At 38.0% G+C, this 15,674-nt stretch overlaps 2 protein-coding genes across 2 annotated transcripts; one reads left to right on the top strand and one right to left on the bottom strand.

The window, feature by feature from the left end:
• The first annotated feature begins 3,910 nt into the window (after positions 1-3,910).
• Positions 3,911-9,775, top strand: tmem101 (transmembrane protein 101). Its single transcript, XM_077224673.1, has 4 exons — positions 3,911-4,502; positions 4,784-4,964; positions 7,861-8,007; positions 8,992-9,775. The coding sequence occupies exons 1-4, from the start codon at positions 4,372-4,374 to the stop codon at positions 9,298-9,300; spliced, it is 768 nt and encodes a 255-aa protein (XP_077080788.1). The 5' UTR covers positions 3,911-4,371; the 3' UTR covers positions 9,301-9,775.
• Positions 9,776-11,083: 1,308 nt separating this feature from the next.
• On the bottom strand, positions 11,084-15,492 carry LOC143733131 (uncharacterized). The gene is made up of 3 exons (XM_077224707.1): positions 14,905-15,492; positions 14,299-14,662; positions 11,084-13,283 (listed from the first exon to the last, which is right to left on the bottom strand). The coding sequence occupies exons 2-3, from the start codon at positions 14,317-14,319 to the stop codon at positions 12,351-12,353; spliced, it is 954 nt and encodes a 317-aa protein (XP_077080822.1). The 5' UTR covers positions 14,320-14,662; positions 14,905-15,492; the 3' UTR covers positions 11,084-12,350.
• Between the last annotated feature and the right edge of the window lie 182 nt (positions 15,493-15,674).

The following is a 15,674-nucleotide window of genomic DNA, read 5'->3' as shown; positions in this document are numbered from 1 at the left end:
GACAGATCTGTAAAAGGAAAGCTTTATTTCTATTTGCAAAACAACTTCGTACGGGTTTTTGTTTTTTTCAAGAAAGTCATTCCACATCTGCTGATATCAATTTTTGGAAATCTCAATGGGGTAATGATACTTGGTTCTCTCATGGCTCAGAGAGATCTGCTGGAGTAACCACGCTTAAAAATGCTTTTACTGGTGATGTCCTACACTCAGACTCTGACTCCCTAGGACACTACGTATGTCTGATAATTAGAGTTGACAACATTTCTATCATAGTTATTAATCTTTACGGTTATAATAACAAACTTGAGAATGATAAATTACTTGATTCATTAGAGGAAAGAATTACATTTTGGCTCACAAGATATCCAAATTCTCTTCTTTTAGTTGGTGGAGACTTTAATATTGCTCTAGATAATGCTATTGACAGGTGGCCCCCTGGGCGGCCCTCCTCCCTCAGTACAAACCTTAAAAGACTCATGGGTAGATTTAACATTGTGGATGTATGGAGAGAAAAATTTCCTGATGAAAGATCTTTCACTTGGAGCAACAGGTCAGGCTCCAGCCAGTCTCGCATTGATTTTTGGCTATTGTCCAATAGCATTGATAAAGAGAAAATAACAGTAAATATCCATGCCACACCACTCACTGACCATAGAGCAATTCATATAAGCATTCAATTTAGTGCATCTAATACTTTCCATAGATCTTGCTACTGGAAATTAAACAATTCCGTGTTAAGGCATGAAAAGGTGAAGAAGGAAATTATTAAGTTAATTAATCTTTTTTACAACAAGGCTAAAAAGGAAAAATCCTACAACACTAACTGGGAACTATTTAAGTTTGAGTCAGGGAAATTATTCAGACAGTATGGAACCTCTATTGCCAAAGCTAAAAGAGCAGAAGAAGATGAAGTCATTACTAAAATTTCCTCATTCTATCAGAGACCCCCAGAGGAAGTTTCAGAGGAGGATAAACTACTTCTTTTACAACTCCAAAACAAATTAGACGAATTATATCGACAAAAAGCCAAGGGAGCCTTTGTAAGGTCTAGAAAGAGATGGCTGGAGGAGGGGGAGCAAAATTCTGCTTACTTTTTTCGTCTTGAAAGATACCGATCTAAAGTCAATACCATTTATAATTTAAGTGTTAATGGTGTCGTTACTGATGACGCTAGATTAATTTCAAATTTTTGTTCAGAATTTTATAGCAATTTATACAGCTCAAATTATAATAAAGAAGTTACTTCTCATTTTCTTAACTCCGTAAATAACATCAGAAAGATTGATTCGGCAGACAAAGATTATTGTGACTCCCCTCTTACATTGGCAGAGGTCTCTGATTCGATTGCTCTACTCAAAAACAATAAATCCCCCGGCACTGACGGTTTAACCGCTGAATTTTACAAAGCGTTCTCAGATCTCTTAGCCCCATTTTTACTACAGGTTTTTATGGAAAGTATAGAGAATGATACCCTTCCTCCTAGCCTCACTCAAGGGCTGGTTACATTGATTCCCAAACCTAGAAAAGATGTGCTTTTTATTGACAGCTGGAGACCCATTTGTCTGCTAAACAATGATTACAAAATTATGGCGTCGTTGTTTGCGAGGAGAATTAAAGAAACTCTTGACACAATTATAGATGAATCACAATCAGGCTTTTTGAGAAACAGGCACATCTCTAACAATATTAGGCTAGTATTAGATGTTCTTGACTACTCTGACTTGATATCTGAAGATGGCTTCATCCTCTTCTTAGATTTCTATAAGGCTTTTGATACGATAGAACACCAATTTATTTTTCTGTCTTTAGAGAAATTTGGTTTTGGGGACTTCTTCTGCAAAGCAATTAAAACCTTATATGTTAATGGAAATAGCTCCATCATACTGAAAAATGGAACTTCCCCTAGATTTAATCTGGAAAGGGGCATTCGTCAGGGATGCCCGATTTCCCCTTATCTCTTTTTACTTTGTACACAAATTCTCACAACTCATGTCGGTAACAGTGCTATACAGGGAATTTCTATTGCGGGTAGAGAAATCATCATCAGTCAGCTTGCTGACGATACCACAATCTTTTTAAAAAATGCAAGTCAGGTACCTGTCGCCATTCAAGTAATTGATCAGTTTTCAGAGGCCTCTGGTCTATGCCTAAATATTAATAAATGTGAGCTATTGCCTTTAAAAGAGTGTAATACACAAACTATTTGCAACATTCCGATCAAGGAAGAAGTTACGTATTTGGGTATTATTATCTCTAAAGATCAGAAAGTTAGATGCCCACTAAATTTCTCACCAATTGTTAAAAAAACTCAGAGCAAACTGAACCAGTGGTTGCAAAGGGATTTATCTCTAAAAGGCAGAGTGTTGCTTACCAAGGCTGAAGGTATATCCCGGCTTACATACGCAGCTCTCTCTTTACACCTAGACAGTAAAATTTGTAAAGGCATTGATAGAATGCTTTTTGACTTCATCTGGAAAAATCGTACCCATTATATCAAAAGAAGTGTTGTTATGAATAATTATGAATCTGGTGGGCTCAACTTTTTGGATTTTAATACTCTAAATAATACTTTTAAGATTAATTGGGCTAAGAATTTTCTTAAAAACCCTGTCTCGATTTGGAATTTTATTCCCCACTATATATTCTCTCGATTTGGGGGTCTGGGCTTTATTTTGAACTGTAACTACAATGTGGACAAACTCCCTGTAAAACTGTCCACTTTTCACAAGCAGGTCTTTTTAGCTTGGTCTCTCATTTATAAGCATAATTTCTCACCTCACAGGTATCTAATTTGGAATAACAGAGATATTTTATATAAGAACAAGTCACTCTTTTTTGAAAATTGGGTAGTCAATCAGATTCTGCTGGTGGACCAGCTATTTAATGGAGAGGGGCGACTTTTCTCCTATAGTGAATTTTTATCAACATATAACATCCCAGTTACGCCAAGAGAATTTGCAATTGTATTTGACGCCATTCCATCAGGCGTAATCATGCTTTTTAGGTGTACTAGCAGACTTCCGCTTACTTCTGTCTCCCTCCCTGATGTGGCTGAATCACCAGTTGGAAAAGTCTGTTTTTCCCAAATACCTCAAAATAATAAGAATGTTCGAGCACTATTTCAGAAAGAAATTGTATCTATTCCAAATGTTACATTTTATTGGAACCGATTTGTAAATGGCATTGACTGGAAAAAGGTTTGGATGATTCCTCACAGATACTTGATAGTAAATAAGGTGAAAGAAGTATCTTTCAGAATAATTCACAAATATTACCCTGCTAATCATTACATGGTTAAATTTAAAAGAGACATCAATACAAAATGTTCTTTTTGTGAAGATCACCCAGAAACTGTTTTGCATCTCTTTTGGTATTGCTCACACACCAGAACATTTTGGCAAAATTTCAGCAGATTCATAATTGACCATATTTATAAAGACTTTGCCTTATTATGGAAGAATGTTGTGTTTTGCTTTTATGAAATTCAAACTAAAGATAAGAGGTACTTCATTATAAATTTATTAATTCTTTTGGCAAAATTTCACATTCATAAGTCCAAATTTAGCGCTAAAACCCCTAATTTTGTACTGTTTCTCCACGAAGTTGCACATTATATTAATCTGATTTCTGGTTCCAACAACAAAAAGGCAATTAAAACTGTCAACATATGGTCTTCTTTCTCTTTGTAATGGTCCGTAAGCTTCCCCTGGCAAAATTGTATTGTATTCTTTTTATGTGTTGTATTTTTGTATATTGTTATGTATATGTTGATTACTTATTTGTGATTTGTACCCTTCTCTGAAATTGAAGTTAATAAAAAAAAAAAAAAAAAAAAAAAGGAAATCGGAGAAGAGAAATTCGACAAATTGTTAATATGCTATGTATCTTTATTGAATGAAAAAGTGATTGTCTTGGGGAAAGTGTGGTTATTAGGCCCCATAGGTTTCAAATTAGAAATAAGGTTACAGAAATCTCCTTTAACTTTGACACAGATTGTATCCAGTAGCCTAAATCACTATTTACAGAAATTTAAATAAGGTATAAATATAAATTTTTTTGTAATAACTATCATAAAAATACTAAAAAATATAAAACTACTATGCATTTATTTTGACACTGAACTTATTCGGTTATATTCTGGCGTGAGCCTATCAGACGTATAGTTTTATGGGAAAATGTAGGTCTACGAAAAAAAAAAATGCGCATGAAAAGGTTTCACATCTAACAATACTAGATTTCATGCTTCATCTATTGGCTGACAACACTTCTTATTTTCACAAAGCGTTACCGATTCAATCAAAAGATTCGACTCAAACGAACGATTCCTTCACGATCCCTAGGAAGGAGATGATACTTCCGCCATCCTGAGCCATGGCTGCTGCAACCCGCAAAAAAGCACTGAGATTTTTCTCGCAGTTCGGAGCCTTTATCCTGACTCGGTTCGGGTTCTGGAACAGTTTCAGCATGTTGATGCTGTTTGCGGAGCGCGCGGATGTGAAACGGTACGTAAGAAAGCTCAAAAGAAGGCTTGCAGACACAGACACAGTGTAAACACATGTGACATGCAGTAATTCAACAAAAGAATATTCGATTAATTTCTTATGCTTAAACTGGATTTGTACATCATCATCCCTAAACTGTTGTTTTGCAATGCTTTTAAGTTTCATTCAAATAATTGACAAAGCCAACCCCCCATATACCACATAAAGTTGGCAAAGTCTTAAATGTAGCTACTGGCTTATATTCATTCTCTTAAAAAAATGCTTTTTTCTTCCTTTTTTAGGAAGCCAGACATCCAGGTGCCTTACCTGTACATAGACTTAGGAGCTGCGGTGCTGTGTGCCAGCTTCATGTCCTTTGGGGTGAAGAGAAGATGGTTCGCTCTGGCTGCTGCCGTTCACTTGGTCCTCAGCACATATGTGTCCTATATGGGTGGACATGTCCTTTATGGAGACTGGTTGAAGGTAAATGCAGGACTCATTTTGTGTAACTTTTTTCTGTTTCTAGTGGCACCAAAAGAGAATTGATTGCAGCAGTGATGATGATGATGTGTTTTTGTAAGCCAACCATTAAAGGGATAGTTCACACAAAAATTAAAATTCTGTCATTAATTACTCACCCTCATGTCGTTCCAAGCACGTTCGAGTTTTCATTCATCTTCAGAACATAAATGAAGATCTTTTTAAGGAAATCCGAGTGCTTTCTGTCCCTCCATTGACAGCTACGCAACTACCACTTTTAACCCCCAGAATGATAGTAAAGACATCATTAAAGTAATCCATGCGACTCCAGTGGTTTAACCTCAGTAACCCAAAAAACACCATTTTATTTACAAAATATCAATCACCTACAACAATGCCTGCTCTCACATCAACACAACTCGCATGCGTCGTGGTGCTCTCATAAAGTTGCGTTGGAGATTAATATTTTTTATATATGTATTTTTGCGCACACAAAGCACTACTGTTGCTTCATAAAAACCTTTCTGGGGCTTAAAAGTGGTAGTTGCGTAGCTGTGAATGGAAGGACAAAAAGTTCTCAGGTTTCATCAAAAATATCTTCATTTGTGTTCTGAATATGAACGGAATTCTTGCGGGTTTGGAACGACATGTGTGAGTAAATATTGACAATTTTCATTTTTGTGTGAACAATCCCTTTAAGTCATTTAACTCAACAAAACCCCAGTAGAAATGTTTCCATCAGCTTTTGGATTATTGCAGAAAATAAGCTGTTACCCAACAAAATTTATGATTTTTATGTTATGTTCCTCATGATCATCACAAATGAACACAGCTTTCATGCATTTTGAGGCTTAAATACAACTACAGTATACAAATACGCTAGCAGTAAAAAGCTAAACGTAGGCTATAAACAAACTACAACACCAGTCACACGACTTCAATGTCGCCACATTAGGCTTCCCACATCTCTTTCAGTCTTTGTTTAAAAACATTTTCCCTGAAAGTTTGAGTTAGTTTGAAAGAGTGCAACGAGGCTGTGAAAGCGTCTAGTGAGTAGATGAGTTCACATGTTCACTGTGATGATGTTTAATGTCCGACAAGCTCTGTTTATAGTCCCATTTAGCCAACAGCCTTTCTCAAGACAAGTATAAATAATCACTAGTGGGGTATTACTGATGTATTTTATGTTGTAAAGTAAAATGATGGAACTGGAAATGCTAAAATGTTTCAGAGTTTTAGCCTACAAAAATACACCTTCCCAGCTGAACTCTGAAACTCACACCATTGATGCTAACATGAAAACAAACCTATGAATTTTTAAAAATGACACTTTTGTTCTACTTTTGTGGATCTTCCCATTTACTTTGTCTCTGACTGCACATGCAAATCCATTTTTATATCACAACCACCCAAGGGATTAACCATCTGCAATATAGTGTTATATAACTGCAGTAATATCTCTGTTTGAACACAATACAGCAGTCAAAGGAAGGTTTTGTTGGAATGTCAATCATTTATCCATTGCTTGTTATTAAAGGGTTAGTTCACCCAAAAATGAAAATTATGTCATTAATGACTCCCCCTCATGTCGTTCCAAGCCCGTAAGACCTCCGTTCATCTTCGGAACACAGTTTAAGATATTTTAGATTCAGTCCGAGAGTTTTCTGTCCCTCCATTGAAAATCTATGTACGATATACTGTCCTTGTCCAGAAAGGCAATAAAGACATCATCAAAGTAGTCCATGTGACCTCAGTGGGTTAGTTAGAATTTTTTGAAGCATCGAAAACATTTTGTTCCAAAAATAACAAAAACGATGACTTTATTCAGCATTGTATTCTCTTCCGGTTCTGTTGTCAATCCGCGTTCAGGAGGCCAGTGACGCTGCTGACGTAAGACGCAGCTGACATGTTATCTGGTGCGTCCGTGTATTCGGGTTCAAATAAATATGTCTGGTTAAAAAAAAATGCAAGTCTTCCCCTGTGTCGAAATCCTTAGGCATGTTTGCAAAGATTGTTTTGTTTACAGCGTGCATCTCCCTCAGACTGTAAACGAAGCTCGGGCGCACCAGATAACACGTCAGCTCGTATTACGTCAGCGGACTCGTGAACGCGGATTGACAACAGAACCGGAAGAGAATACAATGCTGAATAAAGTCGTCGCTTTTTGTTATTTTTGGAACAAAATGTATTTTCGATGCTTCAAAAAATTCTAACCAAGCCCCTGAGGTCACATGGACTACTTTGATGATGTCTTTATTGCCTTTCTGGACAAGGACAGTATACCATACATAGATTTTCAATGGAGGGACAAAAAGCTCTCAGACTGAATCTAAAATATCTTAAGTGAAAGTGAAAGTGACAGTGACACGTGATGGCCAAGTATGGTAACCCATACTTGGAATTTGACCTCTGCATTTAACCCATCCAAGTAAGTGCACACACATTAGGAGCAGAGTAGTGAGTAGTGAACACACACACACTGCAAACGTGGATACACACACCCGGAGCAGCGGGCAGCCTTGAGTGGCGCCCGGGGAGCGATTGGGAGTTAGGTGCCTTGCTCAAGGACACATGTCATATTCCTGCCGGTACTGGACTCAAACCAGCAACCTTTGGGTCACCAGTCCAACTCTGTTACCATTTACCTGTTTACCTGTTACAGGTTACCTGTTACCATTAGGCCATGACTGCACTTAGGCCATGACTTAAACTGTGTTCTGAAGATGAACGGAGGTCTTACGGGCTTGGAACGACATGAGGGGGAGTCATTAATGACATAATTTTCATTTTTGGGTGAACTAACCCTTTAAATGCTGTTAAGAGTATATATGGACAATAGAGATGAATGGATATAAAGGTGAGAGCAGCCTCACATTGGTTTCACTGCTAACCTCCACAGGTGAGGATGTACTCCAGAGCGTTGGCCATCATAGGAGGGTTTCTGGTGCTGGCCAGTGGAGCAGGAGAGGTTTACAGACAGAAACCTCGCACACGCTCGCTTCAGTCCACTGGACAGGTCTTCATGGGGATTTACTTGATCTGCATGGTGAGTTTGTGTACTGGCCTCACAGACACGGATCAGACTGTGCCATACTTTTTTGCATGCTGTTATGCTTGCCATATTGAAAACCTGGGGATTTTAAAATAGTGTTTTGCAGACCTGGAAAAATCACAGTAAATGTTGTTATCAGATGTAAATATGTTACAAGATATAAATAACTTTATTACATCATGTATAGATTTCACTGAGAATATTATGCATTATTCACTGATAAGGTTTTACAAACTTCAGTTAAGCTCTACTGAAATGTAAACCAAGTTAAGCATATTTAATTAAACCAAATATGCATACTTAATGACTGAACATATAACATTGTGCTGAATGATCTCATTTGATCATTAATATCCTTAACCCTGTGAAGCCTGACCTTTAATAGTCAGAAAAATATTTTTTTCTAAATGGAATAACTTAAGCTTTAGACAAAATATATTTTAAAATGTCTTTATACACGTTTTGTTTTATATCATATTTGATACAGCAGGTTTTTATGGCTCATATAGTATGCTATAGTGAGAATGTGAAGCTCAAACAAACTTCATTCAGTAGTTTCAACTGAGAAAAAATTCGCAATTTGGTGCAGATATTATTTATATTGCTAAAATGTAAGATGAAATCCTGACAGTTCGTCATGTAAATCAATGAGATCTTTATAACTGTACAACAGACTAATATAAAATGCATATAAATATCAGTCGTCACTCTAAATCTGCCAATAACGTCTTAGTGAGATGATGTTGTTTCAGCCCAGTAAATGTTCATCTTGAAATATAACTAACACAATATAAGTTATTCTTACGTAAGGCCTTTTACTTGCTAAAAAAAAAAAGGTATAAACTCATTTAGGTGTCAGAAGGCTTGTCTTGTGTACAACAGGTTTTTTCAGTAATGTTGATGATTTAAAGGCGTTGGAAATTGATGTATCGATGGTGATACTGGTTAAAATTCCTGATATTCTTCTTCCTCCTCCAGGTCTACTCTCTACAGCACAGTAAGGAAGATCGACAGGCTTACCTTGACCATATTCCTGGTGGAGAGATCACCGTCCAGCTTCTGGTGGTTATGTTCGGTGTGCTTGCGCTCGCTTATCTCTCGGGCTGCTACGTGCGAGAAGCCTCCCAGATCCTGGCTGTTCTGTTACCGTTGGTTGTGCTTTTCATCGATGGCAACATCGGTTATTGGCACCGTAGCTGTCACGTGGAGTTCTGGAACCAGATGAAGCTCATCGGGCAGAACATCGGCATCTTCGGAGCAGTGCTTATTCTAGCCACAGACAACTAAAGATGTAGGGATATATGACAACTTCTCTGTACAGGCTGTGCTTAGGACAAACAGAAGAGATCGAGCATGTGTCTCGGGATCATGCGAGTTAAAGAAAATAATGCTCAGAAACTGTGAACGCTCAAAGGTGCAGAGGATACAATTCCCAGCTTGCTCTGGAGTCTCCGATCGCAAGCACAAAGTCTTCAAAAGACGGTTTACATTGCATTTGTTTCCTTTTTAATGCTTTATTTAAAGTTTAAGAACGACTAGAAGTCTTAAATTCAATTAAAGCTGAATGATGAATTAAGGAAACATTATTGTTAGTTTTGATGTTCTTAAGCGGGCGGTATAGTAATGTGGAATTTTTTCCATGTTACAGACATTTAAAATGCCACTATATATATTTTTTGCTGCTTGTATTTAGTTTGCATTCCTTGTACAACATCTATAAAATCGCAATGTCAATATAAAAAAAACATTGTTTTGTACGAAACCTGCAAATCGTTTGATTATTGTATGGTGTGTTACACACACATACACTCACCTAAAGGATTATTAGGAACACCATACTAATACTGTGTTTGACCCCCTTTCGCCTTCAGAACTGCCTTAATTCTACGTGGCATTGATTCAACAAGGTGCTGAAAGCATTCTTTAGAAATGTTGGCCCATATTGATAGGATAGCATCTTGCAGTTGATGGAGATTTGTGGGATGCACATCCAGGGCACGAAGCTCCCGTTCCACCACATCCCAAATATGCTCTTTTGGGTGGAGATCTGGTGACTGTGGGGGCCATTTTAGTACAGTGAACTCATTGTCATGTTCAAGAAACCATTTTGAAATGATTCGAGCTTTGTGTCATGGTGCATTATCCTGCTGGAAGTAGCCATCAGAGGATGGGTACATGGTGGCCATAAAGGGATGGACATGGTCAGAAACAATGCTCTGGTAGGCCCTGGCATTTAGACGATGCCCAATTGGCACTAAGGGCCCTAAACTGTGCCAAGAGAACATTCCCCACACCATTACACCACCACCAGCCTGCACAGTGGTAACAAGACATGATGGATCCATGTTCTCATTCTGTTTACGCCAAATTCTGACTCTACCATCTGAATGTCTCCACAGAAATCGAGACTCATCAGACCAGGCAACATTTTCTAGTCTTCAACTGTACACTTTTGGTGAGCTCTTGCAAATTGTAGCCTCTTTTCCCTATTTGTAGTGGAGATTAGTGGTACCCGGTGGGGTCTTCTGCTGTTGTAGCCCATCAACCTCAAGGTTGTGCGTGTTGTGGCTTCACAAATGTTTTGCTGCATACCTCGGTTGTAACGAGTGGTTATATTTCAGTCAAAGTTGCTCTTCTATCAGCTTGAATCAGTCGGCCCATTCTCCTCTGACTTCTAGCATCAACGAGGCATTTTCGCCCACAGGACTGCTGCATACTGGATGTTTTTCCCTTTTCACACCTTTCTTTGTAAACCCTAGAAATGGTTGTGTGTGAAAATCCCAGTAACTGAGCAGATTGTGAAATACTCAGATCGGCCCGTCTGGCACCAACAACCATGCCACTCTCAAAATTGCTTGACCAGGACCACACCCCTAAATGCATTGAAGCAACTGCCATGTTATTGGTTGATTAGATAATTGCATTAATGAGAAATTGAACAGGTGTTCCTAATAATCCTTTAGGTGAGTGTATAATATATATATATATATATATATATAGAGAGAGAGAGAGAGAGAGATACATTTTTGGAGTAAATATTACAACAGCAACTCAAGAATTCACAGTATTATAAAATTACATCATCCTTCAAGTGTTATTTTATCCACATAGATTTTTGATAAAATATGAACCCTCAAAGTGTACAAACTGAAACTGAAAATCAAAGTTTCAAATGTAAGTTCTCTGAAAGATTCAGCTAATAATCTGGTCAACAAGAAAATGTTGATCAAACAAAAATGGTCCAGCACAAAGGACACAATAATACATTATTAACTAGAATCCCTTTATGTGTATTTAAAGTAACATTGAATAAAATGACAGGCTGTCCTCAAAAGATCAGGCTGGTGCTCCGGGTATTTAGTTCCTTCTCTTGTTTTTCCATGTCATTCTGCTTGAGACCATCTTGAATTCTGAAACACAAACTCGACTCGAATTTCCTTTAGCAGCATTTTCCACATTTAGCGAGATATTCTCAAATTAAGCCAAAAATTTGCATATTTCCAATCAAACTATTGTACTGTATATGCTACTAATAATGCATTTTGTATGGGATAAAAACAATCATGTACAAAAAAATGCAAAGACTGGAAAAGTCCGTGATGACGGAGTCAATGTGAAACAGCGTTCACAAACAAGTAATGTGACCTTTCTCAGAGCAAGGTGAAATATAATCAATCCTATTAATTCAGTATGGATATGAATTATAGAGATCTGCAGTGATGGCGTATTTTTGTTTGCTTCCCTCAACAAAAAGGCATTTTTTTTCCCATTGACTTTTGTATTATTGCAGAAAATAAACTGTGACCAAAACAAGTTTATGATTCTTACATGTTTTGTTCATCACAATAGGCTTCACTTTTATGAATTTTGAAGCCTAAATACAATCGTCAGAAGTAAAACGCTTAAGTTAGGCTACACCACAGTCACATGACTCCAACATCACCACCATTAAGCTTCCCACTAAAGACTCTTTCAGTCTTAGGGAAAATTCGAGTTATAATAGTTTGAAAGAGAGCGATTATAAAAAATGTCCTCAACTTCTGTAGTCTCATTTAGACACTTCCTAACAACTGCCTTTTTCAAACCTGATAAAAATCCCAAGGGGGTATTACTGGCTTATTTTATGTCACAGAATGAAGTGTGATGATATCTTGACCTTGTGTTCACCACAGACCTTATTTCAGGCATTTAACCAAAAACCCTTTCAAAAAACCCATTGACTTCTGGAGGATGGAACCGGAAGTGCTGAAATGGTCATTTCCAGGTTTTAGCCTACAAAAATATGTCATTCCCGCAGCATTCTAATTATATTTGACAAAGAATAACTTTTTTATTTATTAGGCAAGGAACATGCATTGGGGAAGTAAAAGGAAATCAATTTTGATTTCACGTCGAAGTGAGTATGGATATGTGCTACATGCACAAAACCTGGTATTGTAAAATAAGATTGTATTTCTAACAGCTATTGACTTTTCGTCCCTTCTTCCTTTGTAAGACTCCCAAGGCATTGGATCGTTGCCTTGTTTTTCCAGGTTCATCTTTTTCTTCTTTCTCTTCCGTTCTGCCATAACCATGGCCGCCACCACAGTGACCGTCACAGTTCCAGTAATGATCAGGACGGTGGCCGTTTCTGCGATACACAGCTGACTGTGCATCAAACCCAGAGAAGCTCCAGCCAGTAAGAGCGGAGAGTGGCATGTGATATTCACGTAATCATCCACGTGGAGATGCCTGACGCGGAGTATCTTACTGAAAACACGATGCAGATCGCAGTCACACGTCCAAGGGTTCTCTGACATCTGCAGATGCGTGCAGAGCGTCTTAAGGTTTAAGAACGTCTTGAACTTCAGGCTTCTCAACTGGTTGGCTTCTAAGTTCAGTATGGTGAGGGTTTGTAGGGGAGCCAGAGCTTCCACTTCAATCTTGGAGATATTATTGTGGCCCAAGAGAAGAACCCCAAGACCTTGTTGCATGGTCAGCAGTCCTTCTCGGAGAACCGTCAATTGATTCCATGCCAGGTTAAGGTGCCTTAGAAATGTAAGTCCACGAAATGCCCCAACTTCAATGAACTGAATGTGTTTGTGACTGAGATCTAACCTCTCCAGGTTTTCTAGGTCCTCCAAGGAGTGGGTCTCAAGACGCTCCAGAGCGTTGTGGGAAAGCTTGAGATCTTTAAGAGAGGTCAATCCTTGGGAGAAATCTGGAGGAAGGACACGGAGCTCATTGTAAGCCAGGTCCAGCTTTTCCAGGAAGGTCAGAGAGGAAAGAGCCTGGAACAGAAACAAAGAACAATCCTTTTAAATTGAAATTTTAAGACCAAAGAGAGAGGCAGAGGAATGCATTTTTGAATCACATTTGAAGGGATGGTTCACTTAATTCTGTAGTCATTTACACACACTCCTGTCGATCCAAACCCGCATGACTGACTTTCTTCTGTGTAACACAAAAGAGGGTTTTTTTTTTTTTGCAGTCGCAGTGAAAGTCATAGGGGTGCAAAACAACATTAAACACTTTCATTGAATGGACAAAAAACACAGTTGTTTTTCAGACATCACAATAAAGAATGTATTTTGTGGTCCACAGAGGAAGGTCGAGTTTGGAAACATCAGGAGGGAGACTAAATAATGACAGAATTTTCATTTTGGAGCAAACTATCCCTTTAAATACACTTAAAAATAAAGGTTTTAAAATATATAATAAAGATTCTTTATCTGCATCTATGGTTTCATGAACAACCTTTAACATCAGTGGAACCTTTCCATTGGACAAAAGGTTCTTTATAGTGCAAAAAGGTTCTTTAGATGATTAAAATGTTCTTCACACAAGAAAAAAATGGTTCTTTTAAGACCCGTTCACTAAGGTTCTCCTGAGAAACCCAAAATAGTTGTTCTAAACTCTAAAATATAACTTCCAAAAGGTTTTCATAGAGATGAAAAAAACCTTTTTCAGTGAAAAGTCCCTGAACCATTTTCATCTTCGTGCAAAGAACCTTTTTCCTCTATAAAGAACCTTATGTGCAATGAAAATGTCACCGGGATACTTAAGCTTATGCATGTATTTGCCAATAAAGAACCTTTATTTTTTAGAAGAACCATTTCTCTTAGTGTGAAGAACATTTTAATAATCTGACACACCTTTTTCCACATAAAAACCCTTTTGTGCAATGGAAAGATTTCATAAACTTTGTAAGGTTCTTCATTGAATCATCGATGCCAATAAAGAACCTTTATTTTAAGAGTACAGTTGGAAAAAGAAATTCATACAGACATTCTAAATTAAACGCACCTGAGAATGAACCACCTGCATGTTGCTTTGTGAAAGCAGAAGGACCCGGAGGACCCATATCCCAGTAAAAGAGGTACTCAACTCCGACAGCTTATTCCCACTGAGGTCCAGGAGCCACGTGCCATGGGGAATACTGTGGGGAATGTGAGTGAACCCTCGGGATCAACAGTCTACCAGCTCAGATGCTCCGTAACAAGACCACTGATGAGGGCAGAGTTTTGAGCCTCCAGCGACTAGGAAAGTGATGGGTAAAAATACGACGCAAAGCATCTTCAACTTGAGCTCAGAGATTCCATTCAAAAAAGATCCCTATCAACAAGCCCGCTTGTCTTGCTCGTTCTCAGTGCAGATCCGTCTGGTTGAGCTGAAAAGAAATTAAATTAACTGGTATAGTCATGTATATCTATCTTTAATTTTCAAACGGTTTGCCGTCTGAGATCTACTAAGATTTGTGGCTTGGCATGAGCACTCTCAAATTATAAAAGGGCTTAATCCTTTAATCCTTTCACACAATCAGCATCAGAATCCATCATATTGGTCATCATTCTTCATGGCCAGCTGTATATGTAGATCAAATTTCCAAGACATTCATCTAACCGTACTTACCAAAAACTGCACAAGTCGGTCTTCAAGAATACGGAGGGACTGGTTGAGTTGAAACAAACCACACTCATATTATATAATTTCCATTTAAATTCAATTAGATTCCTACTTTAAACCTTTAATCGAAAACTCAACAATACTACATTTACTTTCAGCAGATGCTTTAATCCAAAGCCACTCACAAATGAGGTAAGTCTGACATCTGCAGCCTTGGGTCTTGTTCCACTTCTAATAAAGAAACTCAAAGCCTCAAAAACTCAATCTAAAGCAAACTGCACCTGGATGCAGAGCGTCCTGCGTGCAACCCTGCTTTTGAGTCTCTATGACTTGGACTTGAGATATCCTCAAAGCACATCGCATCACTCAAGAAACAAGAGTACCTGGTACATACTAAATATTTCATTGAACTGTCCATCAAACTCTAAGCAGGACGTGTAGTCTTACAGGTAAGCATGTGAAGATCTCAATAGAAACCCCAACAGAGCCTCTTACACATGTTAAATCTTTGACGTGTGCCACGGGGAGGTGTTTAGAGATGGAAACGGGTGCCAGCAGTGTGAATGAAACGTGTATTAGTTACAGAAATACTCTAACCTTATTCAAGAGCAATCAAGACCTTTTGACACCACCATAGTGGTGACAAGGAAAGTCAAAACCTTTTTATAGTTCATAGCAGTGATAAATAATCCATTGAAACTCTATTAGGGTAATTAACCTAAAGGCTGCTGGTAGCTAATGAGTTAAGATATTTGAGCAGTAAACCTTGCTTTAAT

This window comes from Siphateles boraxobius, unplaced genomic scaffold, assembly GCF_051911475.1.
Source record: "Siphateles boraxobius isolate OS27281-9 unplaced genomic scaffold, OSU_SipBor_1 90, whole genome shotgun sequence".
Classification (NCBI taxonomy): Eukaryota; Metazoa; Chordata; class Actinopteri; order Cypriniformes; family Leuciscidae; genus Siphateles; species Siphateles boraxobius.
Note: the sequence above shows the minus strand (reverse complement) of the source record. Positions and strands in the feature narration are given on the sequence as shown.